General features: G+C 36.7%; 2 protein-coding genes across 5 annotated transcripts in view; one reads left to right on the top strand and one right to left on the bottom strand.

The window, feature by feature from the left end:
• The window catches only part of ANKRD13C (ankyrin repeat domain 13C), a 101,606-nt gene extending 91,608 nt beyond the window's left edge, over nucleotides 1–9,998 (top strand). The window contains exon 13 of the mRNA XM_055402288.2: nucleotides 3,081–9,998. Coding sequence (XP_055258263.1) covers nucleotides 3,081–3,211 — 131 coding nt within the window. The 3' untranslated portion in view covers nucleotides 3,212–9,998. The remainder of the gene's footprint in view (nucleotides 1–3,080) is intronic.
• A 275-nt stretch (nucleotides 9,999–10,273) lies between these two features.
• The window catches only part of SRSF11 (serine and arginine rich splicing factor 11), a 51,477-nt gene continuing 36,185 nt past the window's right edge, over nucleotides 10,274–25,565 (bottom strand). For 3 of the 4 annotated variants that reach the window (XM_055402289.2, XM_055402290.2, XM_088835388.1), the window contains 5 exons: nucleotides 19,993–20,124; nucleotides 18,049–18,138; nucleotides 12,270–12,365; nucleotides 11,767–11,905; nucleotides 10,274–11,661 (listed from right to left, as the gene is read on the bottom strand). In XM_055402289.2, coding sequence (XP_055258264.1) covers nucleotides 11,464–11,661; nucleotides 11,767–11,905; nucleotides 12,270–12,365; nucleotides 18,049–18,138; nucleotides 19,993–20,124 — 655 coding nt within the window. In that variant the 3' untranslated portion in view covers nucleotides 10,274–11,463. The remainder of the gene's footprint in view (nucleotides 11,662–11,766; nucleotides 11,906–12,269; nucleotides 12,366–18,048; nucleotides 18,139–19,992; nucleotides 20,125–25,565) is intronic. The other variant, XM_055402291.2, reaches the window with a different exon arrangement.

Here is a 25,565-nt window from a genome sequence, read left to right as displayed (position 1 = left end):
TAAAATAAAACATTGTTGGGGCTTCCCTGATGGTCCAGTGATTAAGAATCTGTCTGCCAATGCTGCTGCTGCTGCTGCTGCTAAGTCACTTGAGTCGTGTCCAACTCTGTGTGACCCCATAGACGGAAGCCCATCAGGCTCCCCTGTCCCTGGGATTCTCCAGGCAAGAACACTGGAGTGGGTTGCCATTTCCTTCTCCAATGCGTGAAAGTGAAGTCGCTCAATCGTGTCCGACCCTTAGCGACCTCACGGACTGCAGCCCACCAGGCTCCTTCATCCATGGGCACAAGCTTAGTTTCTCTATGGCATGTGGGATCTTCCCAGACCAGGAAAAGAATTAGTGTCTGCCAATGCAGGGGACACTAATTCTTTTCCTGGTCTGGGAAGATCCCACATGCCATAGAGAAACTAAGCCTGTGCACCACAACTCCTGAGCTTGTGGTCTGGAGCCCACGAGTCACAAGAGAAGCCACTGCAATGAGAAGTTTGTGCAGCACAGCGAGAGAGTAGCCACCGCTTGCCACGACTGGATGAAAGTCCACGAGCATGACAAAGACCCAGCACAGCCAAAAATAAATAAATAATACTATTTTAAAAAACCAAAACATGTGACAACTCCAGATGTTAGTGCAGATGTGAAGAAACTGGATCGATCGCTCATACATTGCTGGTGGTTATGTAAAATGGTACAACCACTCTAGAAAACGTTTTAGCTGTTTCTTTAAGAAAAAAACAGCATAAATACTAACCACCCAACATTCATGCAGTCAGGCAATTGCATTCCTAGCCTCTTGTCCCAGAAAAATAAAGATATACTCACATAAAGGCCTGTATACAAAAATAAGTTTGTAACAGCCTTGAGCTAGAAACAGTTGAGCTTCTTGGTGCAGATTCTCTTCATCTCTTCCGAGATAGAGTTCTCTCTCGATTTTCTTCCTGTCGCCCTGACTGCTCCTTCTGGAACACACCTCTCCTCTTACTTTGTCAGCCTACATTGTATTCTGACTATCTCTGTCCAAACTTAATTCAGATGTGTTACTAGTATGCTCACAACCATCCACCGATTTCCGTCTCATCCAGAGTAAAAGCCAAAGACTTTTCCTTGACTGAAACCACGCTTGATCTGGCTACCTACTTCTCCTCAGACCTCATCTTCTGCTCATGTGTCCCTTATTCATTTTTCTGTAGTCAAACCAATCTCCCACCTGTCCCCAGAATAAACCATACTGTTTGATTTTAGGGCTTTTTTTAACTTACTCTCTTTACTTAGAATTTTCTTCCTCTAGGCAACTGTATAGTTTCTTTTCTCAGGTCTTTGCTGAAAGGTCACTTTATTGAGCCTTTGAACCCTAATCAAGAACTCTTACCCTCAACAGTGAAATTGCCTATCCTCCAACTTGCTTTGTTTTTTTCTGGATCCTCAGTCACAGTTACTCTTTACTTATTTGTTTGGGTCTCCTAACCAGAATGTAACCTCCTTAAATGCATGATTTGTTTTCTCCTGTTTACAAGTGTGTATCCAATGCCTAAAACAAGGGTCAGCAAACTTTTCTGAAAGATAATATTTTAGACTTTGCAGACCATATGGTTTCTGTCACAACTATTATCTCTAATTAGAGAATGAAAACAGCCATAGATAGTAAGTAAACAATGTGTTCCAATAAAACTTTACTGTGGGCGATGATGTTTGAATTTCATGTAATTTTATCTGCATGAAAACATTTTTTTAAACCGTTAAAATATATAAAATCTTTTCTAGCTTGTAGGCCTTGCAAGGCCCAGACAACAGGCCTTAACTTGCTGACCTCTGAATCAGAACAGAATCTTCACTCACTGGGCCCCAGTGAATGATCTTTTCCTCAGAAATGATCTTTTCCTCTGAATCAGAACAGAATCTTCACTCACTGGGCCCCAGTGAATGATCTTTTCCTCAGAGGAAAAACTCTGTAATCCTTATGTTGATCTCTGGGTTTAGTTTTTTTATGAGAATATTACTTTCTGCAATAAAATACTAGGTTTGTAACAGTCAGACTTAGTATATGGTATGCCTTTATCCTAGACAGACATTAAACTTCGCTTTCATAGAATCATTTCAGAATTTTAAGGAGGCTTTCAAGTTTATTTCGTAGATGAAATCCTTGAGCCTAAGTTAAATGACTTGTAGGAATCAACCCAGGTTTTATAATTTGTGTTCTTTCCAGTAACTGTGTTAGGAATAAAACTAAGCAGAGTGATCAAATATTGAGTTTTAAATTTTTTTAAATAAATTTATTCATTCATCTTTTTTTGGCTGTGCTGAGTCTTCGCTGTTTTGCGTGAGCTTTCTCTGGTTACTGTGAACTGGGACTACTCTTCGTTGCTGTGCAGGGCTTCTCATTGCAGTGGTTTTCTTGTTGTAAACCACAGATTCTAGGCGCGCAGGCTCAGTGATTGCAGCTCGTGGTCTCTAGAGCACAGGGATCATTAGCTGCAGGGCACCCGCTTAGCTGCTTGATGTCAGATATAACTTACAATTTCAGCTAGAAATGTATATTATTTAGAAAAATATTAGGCTGTAGTGGTATGATATTACTCTAATTCCAACAAGATTGTTTTTATATCACATATTTAAGTGATGGATTGTTTTTAGTGTTTTAAAAACAAAAAAGTATGGATGCATTTCATGTGTTAAATGAAAAAAAAATCAGCTCACATTCAGAGTCTATACACTACATTCTAAAGAAAATATATCAGAATGCAAAAAAGTACAAATGTAGCCATCTCTTTGCCCCAAGAAAAAATACTCTAGTGGAATCTGCCATTATATTTCTAAGATTGGGGAGCAGTGGGACTTTGATTTTTTGATGTAACTCTTGAAGCCTTGGTGTCTTTCTTTCCTCATGAGTAGCCACACTTCTTGGCCACATCCCTCACCCCTGCCAAACACACTCATACTAGACATGTATTAGGGTTTGTCTGGTCCCTGAATAATGCTTTTTTACATTTTAAGGAATATATATATTTCTCTCTTATAGTATTTCATTATCTATAAATAAGTTACCATTTCATTTTACAGTGTTACCATTAATTGTCCTCTCTAGATATACCCGTGTTTCCTACGATCACAGCCACTGTGACTTTTCAGGAGTTTCGATATGATGAATTTGATGGCTCCATTTTCACCATACCCGAAGACTACAAGGAAGACCCAAGCCGTTTTCCTGATCTTTAACTGACACAGAAGATGATGCCATTCAACCAAGGAAAGCTAGAGAATGCAGAGACCCCAGAGTGAATCCAAATAGAAGGGACAAATGCTTTCATCGAGGAAAAGGGAATTATGTTGACTCGACACATCAGTGATATAATGAAATGGGCCTCTAATAAGAATTTCAGCAAGTTTCCTGATGTGCCATTTTCAGTCTTTTTAAAAATATACATATTATAAGTGTAATAGTTTGACACCTTAATGACCCAAGTCCTTCTTATGTAAAACAGCTATGAGTGCTGTGATTTGTTTTTAAAAATTTTTACACTTCTTGTTGAAATATATATGCATATATCTATATCTATATCTAAAACACTCCTGGACCATTAACATAAATTAAATGTCTTAAGAGATATGAAGTCCTTTTAAACTTGTCATCTTATATTCAAGGTGACCTTTATAAATATTCCTTCAAGCTTTGTTTTCATAAAATGTAAAGTATGTAACAATATGTATAGTTCAGTAATTTGAATGTTCGTTCAATATAATGAACTAGAAGGAATGCAGTTTTCTGTAGATGAATGAACCAAATGGTAACCATTAAACAGTTGCATTTATATGTTGCAATACATTTCAGAAGGAGCGTTCACTCTGCAGGGAATAAGGTACCTCCTTTAGCACCTTAGTGCAATTCATTGTGGTGCTATTTGTTTTTACCTGAATTCTTTCTTCAATGGAAAATGTTTGTTACTAATCTTCCTTTCATAGAACCTCGATTTTTTTTTTCCTAAACTTGAGTTTAAAAGTCCTTTTTTGCATTCATGATAAGGTACAGTTAGCATGCTTAAAGATATTCTTCCAAATCTGAGCACTTTAAAGAAATTCCAAATATTTAAACTTGCTTCCTAATAAGTGCACATCATTCTGATTATTTTGTTTGTTTTTAGTGGTATATGGATGCATTTGTGTCAGTTTTAAAAACAATCAACATATTTTGGACATCCCTACATATTTAATGCTTTCAAAATAAGGAAAAAACATTTTATATGCTAACAGAATATATTTGTTACAAGTTAAATTCCAGAAACGTACTCAAGACTGACAATTCCTACTGTTATTTTTTTAAGTCACAAGAAAATATTTATTGATTTTAATTACCTCCACAGTGTTTAAATCATGCATTATTCATTTTTGCACTTAAAATCTTTCATACTTATTCCAAGATGGTTTGAAGGTCCAAGAATGAAAATAAATTAGGGAGAATAATGTATTAACAGTCATAACATGTTATGTCACATTAAAGAACTTAGCTGAAGAAATGTTTTTTAAATGTATCCTGAGAAATGTGTCGGAATGGATCTGTCAAGTTTTTTAGAGTGATCAGTAATTTAAACTTTTTCCAGGATTTTAAATAATTTGAATGAGTTTAGAGACCTTTATTGAAGAGATGATTTATTTAAAAATCCAAAGCATCAACCATAAGAAATTTTATAATAAAAGTCTTTGAAGCTGCATCTTCCATGCTGATACCTACTACACTGCATATGTTGACAGTTTTACATTTTATATGATGAAAAATAATCATAGTTTAAAAAATTCAAAGACCGGTTACTACCTTATGTGGGTCTGTTGAATTCTGTGGAAAGAGTGGGTAAACCCATACTAGGTTTATTGAATAGAAGTTGATCCCTATTATTTTGGGAATGTTTTGATCAAGTGACTTAGAGATTCTGTTATCCTGTCAATGATTATATGAGGTTTTGAGACTGAAAGGAAATGAGTGATCACTGTTGCTTTTAGGCGCCCTTACTTTGTGGGAATATGGTATACTTTCAGGAATATACTGCAGATCTTTTTTGTACTGATTAATTCAGTGGGGGGAAAAATGGTACATTGCAGCTTAGGACTTATCAATTCCCTACAAGCTGTGACTTTTGCCGGGGTACACTGGAGGTAGGAAGACTACTGAAAACTTTTGCACTTGGATTTTGGTTTTAACTTTCTCTCATAAATAATAGTAGAAAGAAATTATCCATTCCAAAATATCTTTTATCTGATCACAAAGGACAGGTATATGTCAGTATCTCTTATGATGGTAAAAATAAGGAGCTATTTAATGCAAATAAACTTTTCACAATATTAGACTTTTCAAAATGTGCCTTTTAATCCAGCTAATGAGTGAAGCTATATGCTGTTTCAAGTAGATAAAAACTTTATATTTTGATACTCTTACATAAAAGTCTAAGTTTTATAATGTAGGTTCATAAAATTCTCTATGCCTTCCATTTATGATTAAAAAACTTGTTTAAAAATTGGACTATAAAATGGTTACCTTAAATGGCCACTTAAAAGACTCAATATACCCTGCCACCATTGTGGTTTCAAAAGAATATAGTCTTGTCTTACAAAGAAAATTCCCTAAAATTTGCCTCTCTGTAGACTAGACATTCATGTACAGAAAATTATGAAGCTTCATTAAGAGGGAGGCACAAAGCTGATGCTCTGATTGAGTATAGCTACACACGATGGTCTGAAAATGGAACACATTTCAGAGAAGCTGATAGCGAACAGAAGCTGAAAAACTATTCTTTCTCCTGCTTAGAACTGGTATTAAGCCCCACTCACACAAAACTGTTTTCATAGTGTTATTCATTCACATCTTGAAAGAAGGGTGGTGAATAACAAGTGTTTTACTAAAGCTTCTCCCTAGTTTCCACCTAGCCTACAGCAGACAAAGCTTGTTTCATGGCCACAAAAGACTGACTAAAGAAAATACTAAATTAAGCGGTGCTTCCTTTTGTTCATTCATATTATTCATTTGGCAACATGGTTTCCCTGGTGGCTCAGATGGTAAAGAATCTGCCTGCAATGCAGAAGACCTGGTCAAAAGATCCTCTGGAAAAGGGAATGGCTACCCATTGCAGTACTCTTGCCTGAATTCCATGGACAGGAACCTGGTGGGCTACAGTCCATGGGGAGGCAAAGAGTCAGACACGACTGAGTGACCAAGCACACAACGTGGTGGACAAACAGTTGTAAAAATCTAGGTGAATTAGAAGTCCTATTTGTAGTATGCTAACCTTTACTATTGAGCTGAGAGAATTACTGATTAGTATGAACACAATATGCCTGTACTGTTCAGTTCAGTCGCTCAGTCATGTCCGACTTTCCGCAACCCCATGAATCATAGCACGCCAGGCCTCCCTGTCCATCACCAACTCCCGGAGTTCACTCAAACTCATGTCCACAGAGTCGGTGATGCCATCCAGCCATCTCATTATCTGTCGTCCCCTCTCCTCCTGCCCCCAATCCCTCCCATCATCAGTCTTTTCCAGTGAGTCAACTCTTTGCAAGAGGTGGCCAAAGTATTGCAGTTTCAGCTTTAGCATCAGTCCTTCCAATGAACACCCAGGATTGATCTCCTTAGAATGGACTGGTTGGATCGCCTTTCAGTCCAAGGGACTCTCAAGAGTCTTCTCCAACACCACAGTTCAAAAGCATCAATTCTTCAGCGATCAGCTTTCTTCACAGTCCAACTCTCACATCCATACATGACCATGGGAAAAACCATAGCCTTGACTAGACGGACCTTTGTTGGCAAAGTAATGTCTCTGCTTTTTAATATACTATCAAGGTTGGTCATAACTTTCCTTCCAAGGAGCAAGCGTCTTTTAATTTCATGGCTGCAATCAGCATCCGCAGTGATTTTGGAGCCCCAAAAAATAAAGTCTGACACTGTTTCCACTGTTTTTCCATCTATTTCCCATGAAGTGATGGGACCAGATGCCATGATCTTTGTTTTCTGAATGTTGAGCTTCAAGCCAACCTTTTCACTCTCCTCTTTCACTATCATTAGAAAGCATCACTACGAACAAAGCTAGTGGAGGTGATGGAATTCCAGTTGAGCTATTTCAAATCTTGAAAGATGATGCTGTGAAAGTGCTGCACTCAATATGCCAGCAAATTTGGAAAACTCAGCACTGGCCACAGGACTGGAAAAGGTCAGTCTTCATTCCAATCCCAAAGAAAGGCAATGCCAAAGAATGCTCAAACTACTGCACAATTGCACTCATCTCACACGCTAGTAAAGTCATGCTCAAAATTCTCCAAGCCAGGCTTCAGCAATATATGAACCGTGAACTCCGAGATGTTCAAGCAGGTTTTAGAAAAGGCAGAGGCACCAGAGAACAAATTGCCAACATCCGAATCATGGAGAAAGCAAGAGAGTTCAGAAAAACGTCTATTTCTGCTTCATTGACTATGCCAAAGCCTTTGTGTGGATCACAATAAACTGTGGAAAATTCTGAAAGAAATGGGCATCTGACCCGCCTCTTGAGAAACCTGTATGCAGGTCAGGAAGCAACAGTCAGAACTGGACATGGAACAGACTGGTTCCAAATAGGAAAAGGAGTACGTCAAGGCTGTATATTGTCACCTTGCTTATTTAACTTATATGCAGAGTACATCATGAGGAACGCTGGGCTGGAAGAAGCACAAGCTGGAATCAAGATTGCTGGGAGAAATATCAATAACCTCATAGATATGCAGATGACACTACCCTTACGGCAGAAAGTGAAGAGGAACTCAAAAGCCTGTACTGTTAGCTCCAGCAAAAGGTATCTTAGCGATATTTTCCAAAGTTACCAAAATGTATCTTTTCCAAAATACCTATACTTGGGAAAAAAGTTACAGTGAAACTTTTTTGTTATGTGACTTACTACCTGTGATGATCTTTAATTTTAATTGGAGGATAATTACTTCCCAATAATGTGACGGTTAATGCCATGAGGGGATACCTGTGATGATTTTTAAAAATTGTTATAGCTCATTTTAGAACAGTACTTCTGGCTATGGCACGTATGGTACTTAAGACTTTTAGCTGTTTTAGTTCATCCTTGCGGGTTCCATTTAATCTCAACCCCTCCAACCAGCCTGCTTTTCTTGACCTCTGTGGGCTTCAGTCTCCAGCATCAGATGAATAGTATAGACAATTTTGAGACCATTAAACCAGCTCCCACAATTAAGGTCAAATCTCTGTAACGAATCTGAGTCATTCTGCTTCCTGGATTGAATGCTGACTGAAAAGAAGAGCAAAACTATATGATGCTAACCTGACGCTTGTCTTCCAAAACCTGGTATTTAACACCTACTGTAAATTTTAAGTATATTCTTACGGATATCCCCACTGGTAAAGAATTAGCGTGGTTCACACGTGAGTTATTTTCCTAAAGAATGTCTGAAAGAATTTTAGGTGTTCTTTGGTACTAAAATAGGAACAAAAATAGAACACTCAATCAACAACTCAATAGTCTCATTTAAAAACTATCTCTGTAACAGACATATTCTGAAAGTACCAATAACATCTCCATTACATCCATATTTAAATACATGTACTTGATTAGAAAAATTTTAGGTAGGAGTGAGATGCATTAGCTAGACTTGAGACAGAAAGAATGCTAATCTTAATCCCAGCACAGAACACTTCAAACAGCATAGACCACTTTGCAGGTGCCAAGTAAAGAAAGTGGTATTGCTCGATCAGAGGAAAAGCTGGCTTACGCAGCCTATATGGTAACAAGAGTAGAACCTGTTTTAAGATGCAGCTCCAAGGTAAATGTAAAATTAGTTTTCACTGTGCCCAGTTTTTCTTTCCCTTAAATGACTATAGTTTTTTCTACCTTCACATAGAAATCACTACCAGGAAGCTTATTATCCAAAATCTATACTCACAAAAAACATAAAGGGCAACGCAGCCATCACTGCAAGAAATTTATCCTTGTGCTTTTGCTAAACCATTACCACAAACTAAAATTTTATATAGCTTTGAAAAGCACCATAACTGACCCAGGTGTACAGGGCTACATTTTAAACTACTGTACAAAGTAAATATTACTCCCCATTTTATAAAGAGAAAAATGAGTAAGAAAGACAGGTCTCCGCAGCTGTAACTGAAGCCGAAATTCATGACTGGACCCTTACATGGCCACTACCTTCATTCACCCTTGAATAATTTAAGCAAATAAATAGCACAAACATTTTTCTAACAAAACCACTTTTATTTTTAAATCATTTTTACTATCAAATACAGAACAAAACTCAGTGTGGAGGCAGTGTTCACTTGATTTCAACTCATCTGTATTAAAGGCTCATGTAACCTGCAATTCTACCTTTGTGCATAAATGTTCACTGAAAAATAACCTAACTATAGACTCCCTTCATGACAGTATCTTAAGTCAGTAGCACTATTTAAGGCCAAAAATTTCTTTAATCCCTTTTGAGAAATTAGCATACGTTGTATTCAGAGACTAAAAGGGAATAGAATGAGTAAAATTAGGCTTAACCAAGTGAAACTGCCAATATTTTGCTTGTTTCTGACTTACAAAAGACAATATCATATGGTTCAACCTTTTAGATTTTTTTCTAAATTTTTTTTTTTAAAGAAATGTCATTTGCGTTCAACTTTGTGTTTAAAAATGCAGTGATTATTCGGACCATTACTACAATGTCTTACTATAGACAAAATTCCTTTCCATAAAATCTTTAAAAAGTTACTACAAACTGTAAAAACAATGGTGCTTTTCTATACGGCATTTCAATTTTAAAAGAAAAAAAAAAAAAAATTATACTCCAACTTGGATAAAAGCTACAATTCCAAGTTTCATTTTCCCCTTAATCCCGGCCACTCAAACACTACTCATTTCATAAATGAATAAATATACTATTTAGTACTGTACAGCAGATACATACCATTGAGTTTCTATACTATTCCAGAAAAGTTATGTTTATATTCACCAAAAATATAAATTTACTAGATATAGGTGGGATCATTTGTTTACCCTAAAGTTCATTGCTTTATTCAACGCAAATCCTACACCCAAAATGTAAGAAAATTACACTTAAAAAGAAATTAAACTAATTTTGACAATTCTGATGGCAACTAATCACTACCAATGGATTTCATCTTACTGCTATATTAAAATATGTGGTCTGCAAGGAGAAAGAACTTGATTTGTAAAATGAGTGAGGTAAATGCCATACATTCAACAATGTAAATAAATACAAATACGTTTTTACAGAACATAAACATAAGTTTAAGGGTTTTATTATCAAAGTCATGTAAAACAATTTCAGAAACTGTACATCAACATGGCACAGACTGTAGCCTACTTTTGTTTTTACTGAACAAAAGTAAAGCTTGGAAACTCCTGTAAGAAAACAATTGCCTAACTACTTTGCATTTAACATGGAATCACTGTGTGCATAAGATTACTACTGCAATAACAGTAACACAAAATTTATTGGTTTTATACAACTTGAGATCAAATAAAAAGTACATTATCAAGTAGATTTGTCTTATTTTTAAAAGTATATGAAGGTCAATTTAAAATGCACTATCCCCCTTTTCCAACAATGATATTAAAACAAATTAATAAAAGTGTGGAAAACAAACTGAAGACAAGAGCTAACCTTCTTTTACAGATGGACTTCAGGATAGGCAAACAGCTTTCTCTGATGTAGATGTGGAATAAATTATTTTAGGAAAAAAATTCCCAAACACCTTATGAAAAAGTATACAACTCTACTTCAAAATATGCTATTTACTTACTGCCAAAGACAGTTTCATTTGAAATCTTGTTTCTGTAATTAAAGCCTAATTATAGCCATCAAAAAAGGTTAGTGCATATATAACCTTTCAAAGTTAAACAAAAGCCACAAAAATTTAGCCACAAGGCTTAAAGGATTATCTATTTCAAATGCTCATTTCCAGATGTAACTATAAGAAGATTAATTTGTCATGTCAACAAACGACCATAAGTAGATCCATCATGTTGAAGGATTTTAATGACATTTAGGATATTCCTGCCACAATTAACATGCAATCAGTGCATTCCCTACATGGCTCTATTACGGCAATGAATCAAATTCTAGAAATACTATAAGTGAACTTACTTAATAAAGGAGATCATACAACATAAACAATCCATGCCTGCTGTAGATGCATGCAGCTTTTCATTTTTGTTATGAAGCAGCACCAGAATAGTAAAACTGCTTGGTTACTCAATCAGATTTCACCCTGTCACGAACTGGTTACCCCTGTATCATGTTCCTAAAAGCTTTTGGATGTAAATAACTAATATCAACATCAGGAGCTTTATAACCATTTATGACTCAGAGCTGTATACATCTAGGTTTGAGATGAACAAATACAGCATTAAGAAATCACACAGGAATGACACTGATGCATGTACACAGTTAGATTCCCACAGAGGCATGGTTCAGTCACTCATATCCATATCTTCTTCATGATGATCATCCCCATTCACTTTGGATTCTCTTAGTGAATCACCAGTTCCCTTTTCCACAGAACATTCTTTTGTTTTAGGAGAACCTGGTTCTGCTGGTTTCTTCTCCTCCTTTTTCTCCTTCTCGCTGTCATACCCCTGTTCCTCTTCATCGTAGTCCCGTGTAACCTGCTTTGCCAAGGAGAATAAGAAAAGTAAACGTCTTCACAGGAAAATCATTTCTTCAAAGTACCAACATGAACCAAAACACCAAAATAAATTAGTTTGTAAACATACTTTTACATCTTTGTCACTCTCTGATTTTCTTTCCCGTTCCTTTTCCTTATCTTTACTTTTTTTCTTCTTGCTTGTGGATCGCTCTCTTTCATCTCTGCTTCTTTCTTTGTCTTTATCTTTCTTCTTCTCCTTTTTATGTCTAGGATGACAGTAAAATGCTCACAAGATGCTTGAAACAAAGTGCTCAAGAATTTTTGCCATTATTTAAGTAGCAATAAGTTTTAAATTTGTTTTAGATGGTAAGCTTGATGTAAGTTCACTTCTATAAGGAGGTTAACAAAAATCCAGTTTCAAATCACAAGCTGTATACAAGTAACATAGGAAAGAAGACTGTAACTTGATTACAGGTCTAAAATGCCCAACCATAAACCGTGTTTAACAATCTCAAGTCATGAAGAGAATGTATCAGCACATTCTTAAGTATTTTAATTCCTGAGAAGGAAGAAAAATTCTGGGACAGTTTCTGAAAAACAGGATAGATCTAATAAAAGATTAACACTTACCTCCTAGGGGATGGTGAGCGAGACAATTTTCTTTTGGGAGACCTAGGCTTTTTAGGAGATCTTGTGCCACTTCTGCTTCTTCGTCGTCGTCTCTCTCTAGAACAACAAATGTGCAAACTAGACTTTAAGATACAGTGTTATTCAAAAAATGCAGGCACATAATAGCAGATGTGTCTTCGATGAACTCCACTAGAAACAGAAAACTCCATTTTCAAATATTGTTTGGAGCTGAAGAAGCAAATGGGTAATAAAAGTTGGTAACTTTTTTGGAGCAAACTATGTGCCTTTCCTTTAATGCCCTTCAGTTCAGTGCTTGGTCGTGTCCGACTCTTTGTGACCCCATGAACCACAGCATGCCAGGCCTCCCTGTCCATCACCAACTCCCGGAGTTTACTCAAAACTCATGTCCATCGAGTCGGTGATGCCATCCAGCCATCTCATTCTCTGTCGTCCCCTTCTCCTCCTACCCCCAATCCCTCCTAGCATCAGACTTTTTTCCAGTGAGTCAACTTGTTGCATGAGGTGGCCAAAGTATTGCAGTTTCAGCTTTAGCATCAGTCCTTCCAATGAACACCCAGGATTGATCTTTCGAATGGACTGGTTGGATCTCCTTGCAGTCCAAGGGACTCTCAAGAGTCTTCTCCAGCACCACAGTTCAAAACCATCAATTCTTCAGTGATCAGCTTTCTTCACAGTTCAACTCTCACATCCATACATGACCACGGGAAAAACCATAGCCTTGACTAGACGGACCTTTGTTGGCAAAGTAATGTCTCTGCTTTTTAATACACTATCTAGGTTGGCCATAACTTTCCTTCCAAGGAGTAAGCGTCTTTTAATTTCATGGCTGCAGGAAAACCCTAATTTCTAGCAATTCTTAAAGACATGATGTCATCAAACATCAGAAATGTTAAGCTCAAGGAAAAACTGATCAACAAAGGTTCTAATTCAAGTCTGAAGTAAATTATTATCCAAAGAACCAGCTTTAGATTCAGTCAATGGACAGAACATGTAAAGGATTAATATGTTTTGCTATGGAAAGTGAAAGAGAAGTCGCTCAGTCGTGTCCAATTCTTTGCAACCCTGTGGATCTACCACGCTCCTCTGTCCATGGGATTTTCCAGGCAAGAGTACTGGAGTGGGTTGCTATTTCCTTCTCCAGGGGATCTTCCTGATTCAGCGATCAAACCTGGATCTTCCATATTGTAGGCAGACGCTTTACCGTCTGAGCCAAGGAAGTCCGTTGTGTTACGGAAGGCAGTTGCTAATAAAATTCAAAACTATTTCTAAATCATTAGGTAAAACTTAGAGAACCGAGAACTAGAGTTAGTGGTGGTGGTTGTTAAGTTGCCAAGTTATGCCGGACTCGCAAACCACGCCCCAATCGAATCCCTATTTTGAGCAATTAGCTTTTTAAGATATACCTCCTTCTCTTTAAATTGACTTTAAAAAAGTTATGCTTCTACAATACAAACAGATGAAAAGTTTTGCTGTGTTCTTGGACTGGAAGTACCAATACTGTTAAAATGACACCACCACCCAAGGTAATCTATAGATTCAAAGCAATCTGTATCAAAATACCAATGGCACTTCCTGCTGAATTAGAACAAACAATTTTAAAATTTGTATGGAAACAGAACAACCTTGAATAGCCAAAACAATCTTGATAAAAAGAAACAAGAGCTGGAGGAATCACATTCCCTGGCTTCAGACTATATTACAAAGCTAAAGTAATCAAAACAGTATGGTACAGGCACAAAAACAGACACATAAATCAATGAAGTAGAATAAGAGTCCAGAAATAAACCCACACACTTATGCTCGAGAGGCTAGAATATACAATGGAGAAAAGATAGTCTCTTCAATAAGTGGTGCTAGAAAAACCAACTGAGTGTATCACAACACTCTTTAATACCATATCCAAAAATAAGTTGATTAAAGACCTAAGTGTAAGACCAGATACTATAAAACTGGAGGAAAAGATAAGTAGAACATTCTCTGAGTAAATCACAGCAACATTTTTTTGGGGATCCATCTCCTAAAGTAAATAAAAGCAAAAAACACAAATGGGATCTAATTAAGAGATCTTGCATAGCAAAAGAACCATAAACAAAACAAAACAACCTACAGAACTGGAAAAAATATTTTCAAACAAATCCCCCAAATATACAAATAGCTCATACAGTTCAGTATCAAAGAAACAATCAAAAATGGGCAAAAGACCTAAACAGGACATTTCACCAAAGAAGACATATGGATGGACAAAAGTGAAGATGCCCAACACTGCTAATTATTAAGAGAAACTCAAATCAAAACTATAATGAGTTATCACCTCACAGTGGTCAGAACAGCCAATCATCAAAAAGTGTACAAATAGTAAATGTTGGAGAGGGTGTAAAGAAAAGGGAACCCTCCTACACTGCTGGTAGAAATGTAACCCCGATATTCACAGTACCATTATTTAATAATTGTCAAGATAGAGAAGCTATTAAGTGTTCATCAACAGAAGAATGGATAATGAAAATTGCTATTTTTTATACAAGAGAATATTTTAGTAAGCCGTAACAAAGAATGAAATTGTGCCATTTGCAGCAACATGGATGGACATAGAGGGCATTTAAGCAAAGTGAAATAAGTCAGACAGACAAATACTGTAGGATATACTTACACATATAATCTAAAAATACAACAAACTAGTGAATATAACAAAAAAACAGACTCAATACAGAGAGAAAACTAGTGGTTACCACTGGCAAGAGCAAAGGCAAGGGACATTATATGGGTAGAGGATTAAGAGACACAAACTATTAGGTGTAAAATAAGCTACTAGGATACATTTTATAACACAAGGAATATAGCCAATATTTCATAACAACAATAAACAGAGCAAAATCTTTAAAAATTGTGAATTGCCATACTGTATAGCAACTATACTTAAAAACCTAAAAAGCAGAGACATGACTTTGCCAACAAAGGTCCGTCTATTCAAGGCTATGGTTTTTCCCGTGGTCATGTATGGATGTTGAGAGTTGGACTGTGAAGAAAGCTGATCACCGAAGAATTGATGTTTTTTGAACTGTGGTGTTGGAGAAGACTCTTGGGAGTCCCCTGTACTGCAAGGAGATCCAACCAGTCCATTCGAAAGGAGATCAGTCCTAGGTGTTCATTGGAAGGACTGATGCTAAAGCTGAAACTGCAATACTTTGGCCACCTCAGGCGACGAGTTGACTCACTGGAAAAAAGTTTGATGCTAGGAGGGATTGGGGGCGGGAGGAGACGGGGACGACAGAGAATGAGATGGCTGGATGGCATCACCGACTCGATGGACGTGAGTTTGGGTGAACTCCGGGAGTTGGTGATGGACAGGGAGGCCTGGCATGCTGTGGTTCATGGGTTCAGAAAGAGTCAGACACACCTGAGTGACTGAACTGAATGGCAAGCAATTATTAAGATAGACTCATGGATGTGTTATGCAACATGGGAAATATAGTCAATATTCTGTAATAACTATAAGGGGATAGTAAACTTTAATAAAAAAAACTGATTAAATGAAAAAGTATATGATTTAGAAACAAACAAACAAAAAAAAAGCCCAATAGCTCTGTCTTCTTTTCAGCAGCCAAATGAAGCTTTAAAGAACAAAAAACCACAAGTTGTCTGTGACCCCTGTCCTGGAAACATTACACAGAACTTTTCCTTCAGCAAATATTTATTAAGCTTGTCAGGGTTGTATACCTAACAGTTTTTCATTCTGCTTTGTGTAACAAATATTCCATATTCCTAAGATGGGCTTTAAAAAGTTATATTTCTGTGACCTATGATAGACTGTACGACAGCTACAAACATGTTAATAGATATTCAATAAAAATGTATAGAATGCCATAATTTAACAATGATTCAGGATTTCCCTGGTGGTCCACTGGTTGGGAGTCTGCCTGCAAGCAACATGGATTCAATCCTGGTCTGGAAGAATTCCACATGCCAGGGGGCAGCTGAGCCCTTGTGCCACAATGATGGAACCTGAGCTCTAGAGCCCACATGCCACCACAACTACTGAAGCCTGTGTGCCCCAGAGCCTGTGCTCGCCAAGATAAGAAGCCCATACAGAGCAATTAGAGTAGCTACTTCTTGCTGCATCCAGGAGAGCCTGTACACAGCAATGAAGACCCAATGCAGCCAAAAATGATAAGAGAATGATTCAATAATTAAGCAGAGTAAGGCACTTATGAGCAAGTCTATTAAATAAAGAAACAAATGATATATGCCTCCAGTTTTTAAGGTAATAGAACACATAGTGCACATCTCATCTTTTATGCCCCTTTGCCACCTTAGACCTATCTTTGGTATTCCTTCAGCACTTATATCTGGTTTATCTTTCTTTATATATACACAAGATTTTTAAAAAGACAATTTTCAACACCCTGAAGAGATCCCATGTCTTTAGCTATCATACTCTAACCACTAATCTACTTCATAGATTCATCCATTCTGTACATTTCATATGAATGAAATCTGCTGTGATTAGCTTCTTTAACATGGCATGTTTTCAAGGCTCATTCATATTGTACTATCATTACTTTGGTTCCTTTTTACAGATGAATAATAATAGATTCTATGAGTGTACAACTTTGTTTACCCCTGTTAAGTAGATATTTGCGTTGACTTCTTGGTTATGAGTAACGCTGCCAAGAACATTCATGTATAAGTTTTTGTGCAGACATGTTTTTGTTTCTCTTGGGCTATCACTGGGAACAAAACTGCTGTGTTAAAGAGCTCTTAAATTTAATTTTTGTAGGAATAGCCAACCTGTTTTTCCAATGCAGCTGCACAATTTTACCTTCTTTCTTTCTATGACTGAGTTGTATCTTTTTTTTTTAATATATTCTAGATAGAAGTCCATTATTGGAAACATTTCTCTAGCACTCTGAGGGCTGTCTTTAACAGTGTTCTTTGAAACAAAAAGTCTTCAGTTTTTATTATCCTCAAACTTGTCTATCTATTTCTCGTTTGTTGCTTATGACTATCATCATATGTAGGGAACCACTGACAAATTCCAGGTCATGAAGGTTATTTAACTTACATGTTTTTTTCTAAGTACTTTTTTAGTTTTGACTTTTATGTTTAAATGTTTTATCCATTTTAAGTTAATTTTTATAGACAGTTTAAGCCCTTAGGTGAATTGAAATAATCAAGATTAAGAAAATAAACACTGTAGTAAAATGTGTAAACAAGATAGGAAGAAAATGGAGTTAAGTATGGCCAGTCCTTTCTACCATCACATGAATGCCATATTTAAGTATGAAAAATACATTTTCTGAAAGTTTACAACACTAAATTTTCACCATAAGCAGGTTAACTACTCTAAGAATGACACAAACTAGAACTTGCCTTGCCTCCAATTATTTTATCAACAAACCATTATGTAAGGAAATAAAAACTATTTTGCATATTAACATGTAATAAAGTGAATCTAATGTGATAATGCAGTATACTTTAGCCATCAAATGCTTGGGGGGAAAAAACTCACCAACAGTTCAAATTAGGATATGAAATGCATAGAGCAAACATAAAATCTGACCTCTGTTGAATTCCATGTTATTTTAAATGAACTCTATACCAAAATGTACTAACTGAAAACTTATTCTTCACAGATAGCTTAGAAAACTTCACCATTAAAGTATGTAGTTCTCTACTGGAAAACATTTCACATTCACAGCCTAATGAGTCTTTGCAAACAAAGTTTAAAAAACAATGCCAAGAATTCACAAAGCCACCCTACCTGCTAGCACTTCTGGAACGTCTGGCTGTGCTATAACTTTTTGGTGGCGTTTTGGAACGTTTCTTTTCTTTATCTTCTTTCTTTTTATCTCTAATAAATGAACACAATTAACGCGTTAGAAGATTCAGTTAATAGAGAAAATACATATACAAACTAAAAACAAAAGTACAATGAAATGGAATCTCATTCTTAAAATGTTATTCTGATAAAAACTTTAAGTTATTCTTTGAAAGCACACACCTGATGTAAACATCTATCATGAATGAAGCCAACCTTCTAACTGTGGCCCTGCTATTATATATTCTGGGCTATTCAATACTAATAGGAAAAAAAAAATCATAATGGACTAGTACTACAACCATACCTCAACTCTAAATCTTTTTACAGATTTTTCTAAGTTTACTTTTATTCCAGCACTTTTCATTACACATATATAATGTCTCATACCCTTCTACTCATACACACCTATTTTCAACTATTTTAGAGACTGAAGTATCTCTTTAGTTGTTCTAAACTAATTCCACCCTATATTCTCTATTTCATTCCCTCCCATCTTTGCTCACTCTGCTCGATCAGTTATATTCTCTATTCACTCAAGTCTTTTTTATCTAATTCCAATATTACTTAAATGGTCCCTTAAGTGGTCCTAGTCATGTTTTTCACAAATTCATATTATACTCCTTTATCAGAAATCTTTCAAAGTACAAATATGAAAATATTAATTCTCTGCTCATCACTTTTCAATTCATTCCCATTGACTTCAGGATCAGTTGTAAACTCCTTATTATGAATAATAAAGCCTTTTATGTGTGATCTGTATCAACTGTCCTGACCTCATTTTCTGGTCCTTCTACACCAACATACTCCTTATTTCAAGAATTCATGCTAACCTTGTAAGTATTCTCTACCGGAAATCATGCTCCTGAGTCCAGTCAGATCTATCAGAATTTAATACTCAAGTTACCTCTCAATAAATCCCTTCCAACATCCCTAACAGTGGCCCTTCCTTGGTAAATATATTAATTTCTCCCCTAGTATAAAGTGCCTCAAGGGAAGGAATGCCTAATTGCTCTTTTTATAAGAGATGGGTTCATTAAGTAAGCTTGTTTGATTAGCTGAATTAAGAGATGACTAGCTCTAAAACATGATTAAGTCTCATTAGAGGCTGAATATGCAGTAAAGCTATCACAAAACCCAAGTTGAGTTATATGCTTACCAAGAATAAATTTTGGAAAAAAAAAAGAATAAATTTTGTTGCTTTTTGCTGTGAATCTTACTACTTTTAATCACATAATTAAATACATAAATGGGTAAAGTATAAAATATAGGGCTGTTTGTAAAAAATTAAGGCAAATATTTTAGAAAGAGATAAAAGACAGCAGTTAAAAAAAATAAGCTTTGCAAAATTATACTGTGTGACAGCTAAAAGTGGAGGGAAAAACCTAAGTACTTTCAAGTAACAGAGTTCTTGATACTTTAAAGGTGGTTTAAACAAAAAGAAAGTGATTTTGTATCTAATACTCAAGACTAGGCCTACCAATTTCAAAAGGTTTGGCCCTGTATGAAAAACAAATTACTGAATGAATGTTTAAGTCAAAATACAATGTTAAGGTGTGGATGTTTTGGTTTTTAGTGAATCCTCACTTTTCTTTACTGGCCTCCAAAATCATGGGATTAGACTCTTAAGTATGGGTTCAGTGTCAGGAATACAGCAATACTAATTCATACTTAAAAGCTGCTCATGATGAGATATATTAAAAAAAAAGAATTAAGAAGGCATGATTGTCTGCCAAGAACTCTGGCATATCAAGAAGTTGCTGGGAACACAAAATTCTTACCTATGGTTGAAAGGAAAAGACAAATGAAAAAAGGCAGTAGAAACAGCTGAGAATTCTTACTACAGAGAAATTTTACTCACTCATTGATATTAGTTTTCTACTGTACCTGTTTTTTGATGTGCTCCTTGACCTTCTACCCCTCTCTCTGGAATGAGACCTTCTCCGTCTTGGACTTTTGGATCGTCGTCTACTCCTTGACTTAGAATGTGATCGCCTCCTTGATCTGCTTCTTGACCGCCTTATAAAGTAAAAGGAAGCAGACATATGTACATAAGACTAGCTCTACTTGTGATCATTTCATATAAGTGTAGGACCAAAGATTCAGACATGTTGGCTAGTGAGGGTAATTTCCTGCCATTATTTATTTATTAATTCCACACAACATCCGATATCCCAGAAGTTAGAAAATACCTTTTAACACCCGGAATTCCTCACCTTTTAATCTTTTGTTCAACCTGTCAAACCAATCATACTTTGTCCACTGATACTACAACTACAAAATTAAAAATACTGTTAGAAAATGAAGCAAAATAAAAAATGACTTATTTGCATCACTTCATAATTACACAACATTTTAGAATGTACCTAATTTTATTTCTCACTATTACAAGTTAAATCCATTTACTACTTATCAAATACTTACTTATGCCCATTACATGCTTTACCAATATTCACTTATTTCCTTTCATAATAAACCTAGTAACAGTAAATACTATTATCATTACCATTTTGGGCTTGCCAGGAGGCACTAGTGGTAAAGAACTCACCTGCCAAAGCAGGAGACTTAAGAGTTGGGAAGATCCCTGGAGAATGGGCATAGTAACCCACTTCAGTATTTCAAAAGGAAACCACATACTGTATTGGTTTCTATGAATTCTAATTGCTGTTCTCTGATATACAATCCTTTTAATTTCCAGTTTAAGAAAAATACAAGTAATGCAGGCCAGATACAGATAAATACAATTCACTATAAACTGCCCTTTTTACCGTCATGTGTCCTCAATATTGTATGATCATCTCTTTCCTGCCATGTAAGACATGTTTCTCTGTGCCTACTGCATTATCACCTCCACTCCCCATGTTTTCTCTAGTTAAGTGCAATTAACCTTTTGATGTTGTCATTGATCCTTTTCCCTATTTTAAGAAAAATTGAAAGCAAATGGCAGTTCTTTGCTTAGACGTGGTCATTTTAACTTTTAGTGAACCATTTAACCTCTTTCCGTGAAAAACTTCAAATGCAATTTAAACTTTTTGCTTTTATTATTTTCAGAGTGCCAAAGGATAGACATTTTTTGTAATGCAAAAGATTTGTGTTCAAATCTCCCTTTTAAAGTCAGTTAATAAAGTATTCATTATTTAACCTGAGGCTATTACTTCAGCAAAAAAAACAAAAACAACAACAGCACCTACATCATAGAATAGTTGTAATTTAAGCAAAATTATAAAATCCAGCTCAGTGCCTTAGTGTAGACATATAAATTAAATACTGACTTACTCTTATTGCTGTGCTACCATAGTGTTGCCATCATTCTCTAGAATGGCTGTTTCAAAACCCATTAGGAGTAATGTCTCATCAAATGCATTAACTATATTTTGAACATCACTTATTTTGACCATATCTGAAACTAAACAATCCGTCTCAATAACATGCCTGTATCCCAGGAAATTTTCAAGTAATGCTTACCTACCTTTCTTTAAGCTCCATAAGAATAGGGGTATAAATGTCTACCTTATTCACCAACTGTACCCTTGAGCAACAACTGCTATACTGTGTAATGAAAGGTACTACTAATGTATTTTGAGTGAAACACTAACCCTCTAGTATATCAGAACCATCACTTTCTTCTGAAGAATTAATAAAAGAATTATGGAAAATAAAAATTGATGCTGTTTGAACTAGCTACTGTTCATCTTTTGAGAAATTTGGCTTAAAATAATTAAACTTAATCACTGTAGCAAAACCATGTAACACATTTCTTACCTCTAATGTATAAAAAAAATGGCTGTAAAAAACTATAAATGCATTATCACATGTTTCCTTCTAAATGAAGTGAATAATAATATAAGACTTAAAAAATCTAGTAAGAAGTATTACATCTATCAGTTTACTATAAGGTCCTGAAACAAGTCATTTTTCAACAGCACTGCACTGCAGTCACTTCAACATTCAGTTCATATAAGGTTTTAAAAATTAGAGAAACATAGAGATTACCATATATTTTATATAATAAAGCTAGTGGAGGTGATGGAATTCCAGCTAAGATATTTCAAATCATAAAAGATACTGCTGTTAAAGTGCTGCACTCAATATGCCATCAAATTTGGAAAAGTCAGCAATGGTTGGTCACAGGACTGGAAAAGGTCAGTTTTCATTCCAATCCCAAAGAAGGGCAATGCCAAAAAATGTTCATATTAACGTACAACTGCGCTCATTTCACTAGTTAGCAAGGTAATGCTCACAATCCTTCAAGCCAGGCTTCAACAGTACATGAACCAAGAAATTTCAGATGTACAAGCTGGATTTAGAAAAGGCAGAGGAACAAGAGATCAAACGGCCAACATCCACAAGATCATAGAAAAAGCAAAGGAATTTCAGAAAAATTACTAATTCTGCCTCATCGACTACGCTAAAGGCTCTGACTGAACAGATCACAAGAAACTGTGGAAAATTCTTAAAGAGATGGGAATACCAGATCACCTTACCTGCTTCCCAAGAAACCTATAGATAGGTCAACAAGAAACAGAAATGGACACGGAACAACAGATTGGCTGAAAACTGGGTAAGTAGGATGTCAAGGCTGTATACTGTCACCCTGCTTATTTAACTTACGTGCAGAGTACTTCATGCTGGGCTAGAAGACTCACAAGTTGGAATCAAGATTGCCAGGAGAAGTACCAACAACCTCAGATTCGCAGGTGATACCTACCACCCTAATGGCAGAAAATGAAAAGAAACTAAAGAGTCTCTTGATGAAGGTACAAGAGGAGAGTGAAAAAGCCTGCCTAAAACTCAACATTCAAAAAAACGAAGATCATGGCATCTGGTGCCATCACTTCATGGCAAATAGATGGGGAAAATATGGAAACAGTGGTAGATTTTATTTTCTTGAGCTCCAAAATCACTGTGGACAGTGACTGGAGCCATGGAATATAAGGACGCTTGTTCCTTGGAAGAAAAGAAATGACAAACCATTGACTTCCCTGGTGGCTCAGATGGTGAAAGCATCTGCCTACAATGTGGGAGACCCAGGTTCAATCCCTGGGTTGGGAAGATCCCCCTGGAGAAGGAAATGGCAACCCACTCCAGTACCCTTGCCTGGGAAATCCCATGGACGGAAGGAGGAGACTGGTAGGCTACAGTCCATGGGGTTACAAAGAGTCGGACACAACTGAGCAACTTCACTTTTTCAGTGTATTCAAAAGCAGAGACATCACTTCACTGACAAAGGTCTGCACAGTCAAGCTATGGTTTTTCCTGTAGACATGCATGCATGTGAGAGTTGGACCATAAAGAAAGTTAAATGCCAAAGAATTAATGCTTTTGAACTGTGGTGCTGGACAAGACTCTTGAGAGTCCCTTGGACTGCAAGAGAGATCAAACTAGTCAGTCCCAAAGGAAATCAACCCTGAATATTCACCAGAAGGATTGATGCTGGAGCTTCAATACTTTTGCCAGCTGATGAGAAGAGCTGACTCACTGGAAAAGACCCTGAGGCTGGGAAAGATTGAGAGCAGGACGAGAAAGGGTCGACAGAGGATGAGATGGTTGGATGGCACCACCGGCTCAATGGACAAGAGTCTGAACAAACTCTGGGAGACAGTGAAGCACAGGGAAAGCTTGCGTGCTGCAATCCATGGGGTTACAAAGTTGCGTACAACTGAGCAAATGAACGACAATTATTATTATATACTATTAATTATTATTTATATAGAAGTAAAAAGCATATTGACAGTAACGGTCATTTTATATGTCAAGATGCTTAAAATACTAAGATTTATAGTAACTATCTTTCTGCTACGATGTGTTACTACAAGTGTTCCAAAGGACTTTTCTCTCATGATCATAATTAAAATTAGTATTTGAAAGCCTTAGCATGTAACTCCTATATACAAAAGATATAAGTTCTTCTTTTTTACGTATTAAACAAAGCCATGAAAGCACTTGTTCTGGAAAGTTAGTATTCTAAGTATAGGCACAGCTCAGAGATACCGAGTTTGCTCCCAGACCTCTGCAATAAACTGGATATCACAGTAATAGTACGTCACAATGAATCTGTGGTTTCCCAGTACATTGAAAGTTATGTTTATAGTATAGTCCGTGAAGTATGCAATAGCATTATGGCTAAAAAACTTTGTACATACATTAAAAAAACTGTTGTTCAACTGCCGAAGAATTGATGTTTTTGAACTGTGGTGCTGGAGGGAGATCAGTCCTGGGTGTTCATTGGAAGGACTGATGCTACAGTTGAAACTCCAATACTCTGGCCACCTCATGTGAAGAGTTGACTCACTGGAAAAGACTCTGATGCTGGGAGGGATTGGGGGCAGGAGGAGACGGGGACAACAGAGAATGAGATGGCTGGATGGCATCACCGACTCGATGGACATGAGTTTGGGTGAACTCTGGGAGTTGGTGATGGACAAGGAGGCCTGGTGTGCTGTGATTCATGGGGTCGCAAAGAGTCGGACACGACTGAGTGACTGAACTTTTAAACATCACCTGAGCCTTCAGTGAGCCATAATCCTTTTGCAACAGTAACATCAATGATCACTAATCACAGAGTACCATAACAAATGTAATAACTAAGTTAGCAGTTTTGGAGTAGCAAATGAAACTAAGATGAATAGTAAGGTTTTGTGTGTCATTAAGGAAATAGGGAACTTCTAAAGGTTCAATGGAGCCCTCAGATGTTCTAGATTTGGGTTTTTGAAAGAAAATCTCTAAGTATGAAATGGGCTGGGGTGAAGGTGGATGACACAAACACATCAGACAGAACCACCCTGTAACATTCTGCTACAGACTGAAACTGTGTCCTTCCAAAATTCTTACAGGAAACCAAATACCCAACGTGATGATGTTATGAGGTAGGAGCCGCCTTTGGGGTGATTAGGTTATGAAGGCCCAGCTTTCATGAATAGGATGAATTCGTTTATGAAAGACGTCTCAGAGGGGGCTTCTCTGGTGGCTCAGTAAAGAATCCACCTGCCAATGCAGGAAACATGGGTTCCATCCCTGGTCCATGAATATCGCACATGCCATGGTGTAACTAAGCCCATGAGCCACAACTACTGAGCCTGTGCTCTAGAGACTGGAGCCACTACTACTGAGCTCATGTGCCATGACTACTGAAGCCCAAGCATGCTAGAACCTGTGCTCCATAACAAGAAAAACCATTGCAATGAGAAGCCCACACACCGTAACTACAGAGTAGCCCCACTCACCGCAACTAAATAAAAGCCTATGCAGCAACAAAGACCCAGCACACTCAAAAATAAATAAAATTATTAAAATAAAAAAACTCAGAGATACCCCACCCCTGGTCCATCCTTCTATGTGGGGATACAGTGAAAAAATATCAAACTATCAATATAAATGAGGAAGTAGGTTCTCATCAGACAGCAAAATTTCTGACACCTTGATCGTGAACTTCCCACATTCCAGAACTGTGAGAAATAAAT

The sequence above is a fragment of the Moschus berezovskii genome, chromosome 4, assembly GCF_049115385.1.
Source record: "Moschus berezovskii isolate FMDL1 chromosome 4, NW_MosBer_1.0, whole genome shotgun sequence".
Taxonomy (NCBI): domain Eukaryota; kingdom Metazoa; phylum Chordata; class Mammalia; order Artiodactyla; family Moschidae; genus Moschus; species Moschus berezovskii.
Note: the sequence above shows the minus strand (reverse complement) of the source record. Positions and strands in the feature narration are given on the sequence as shown.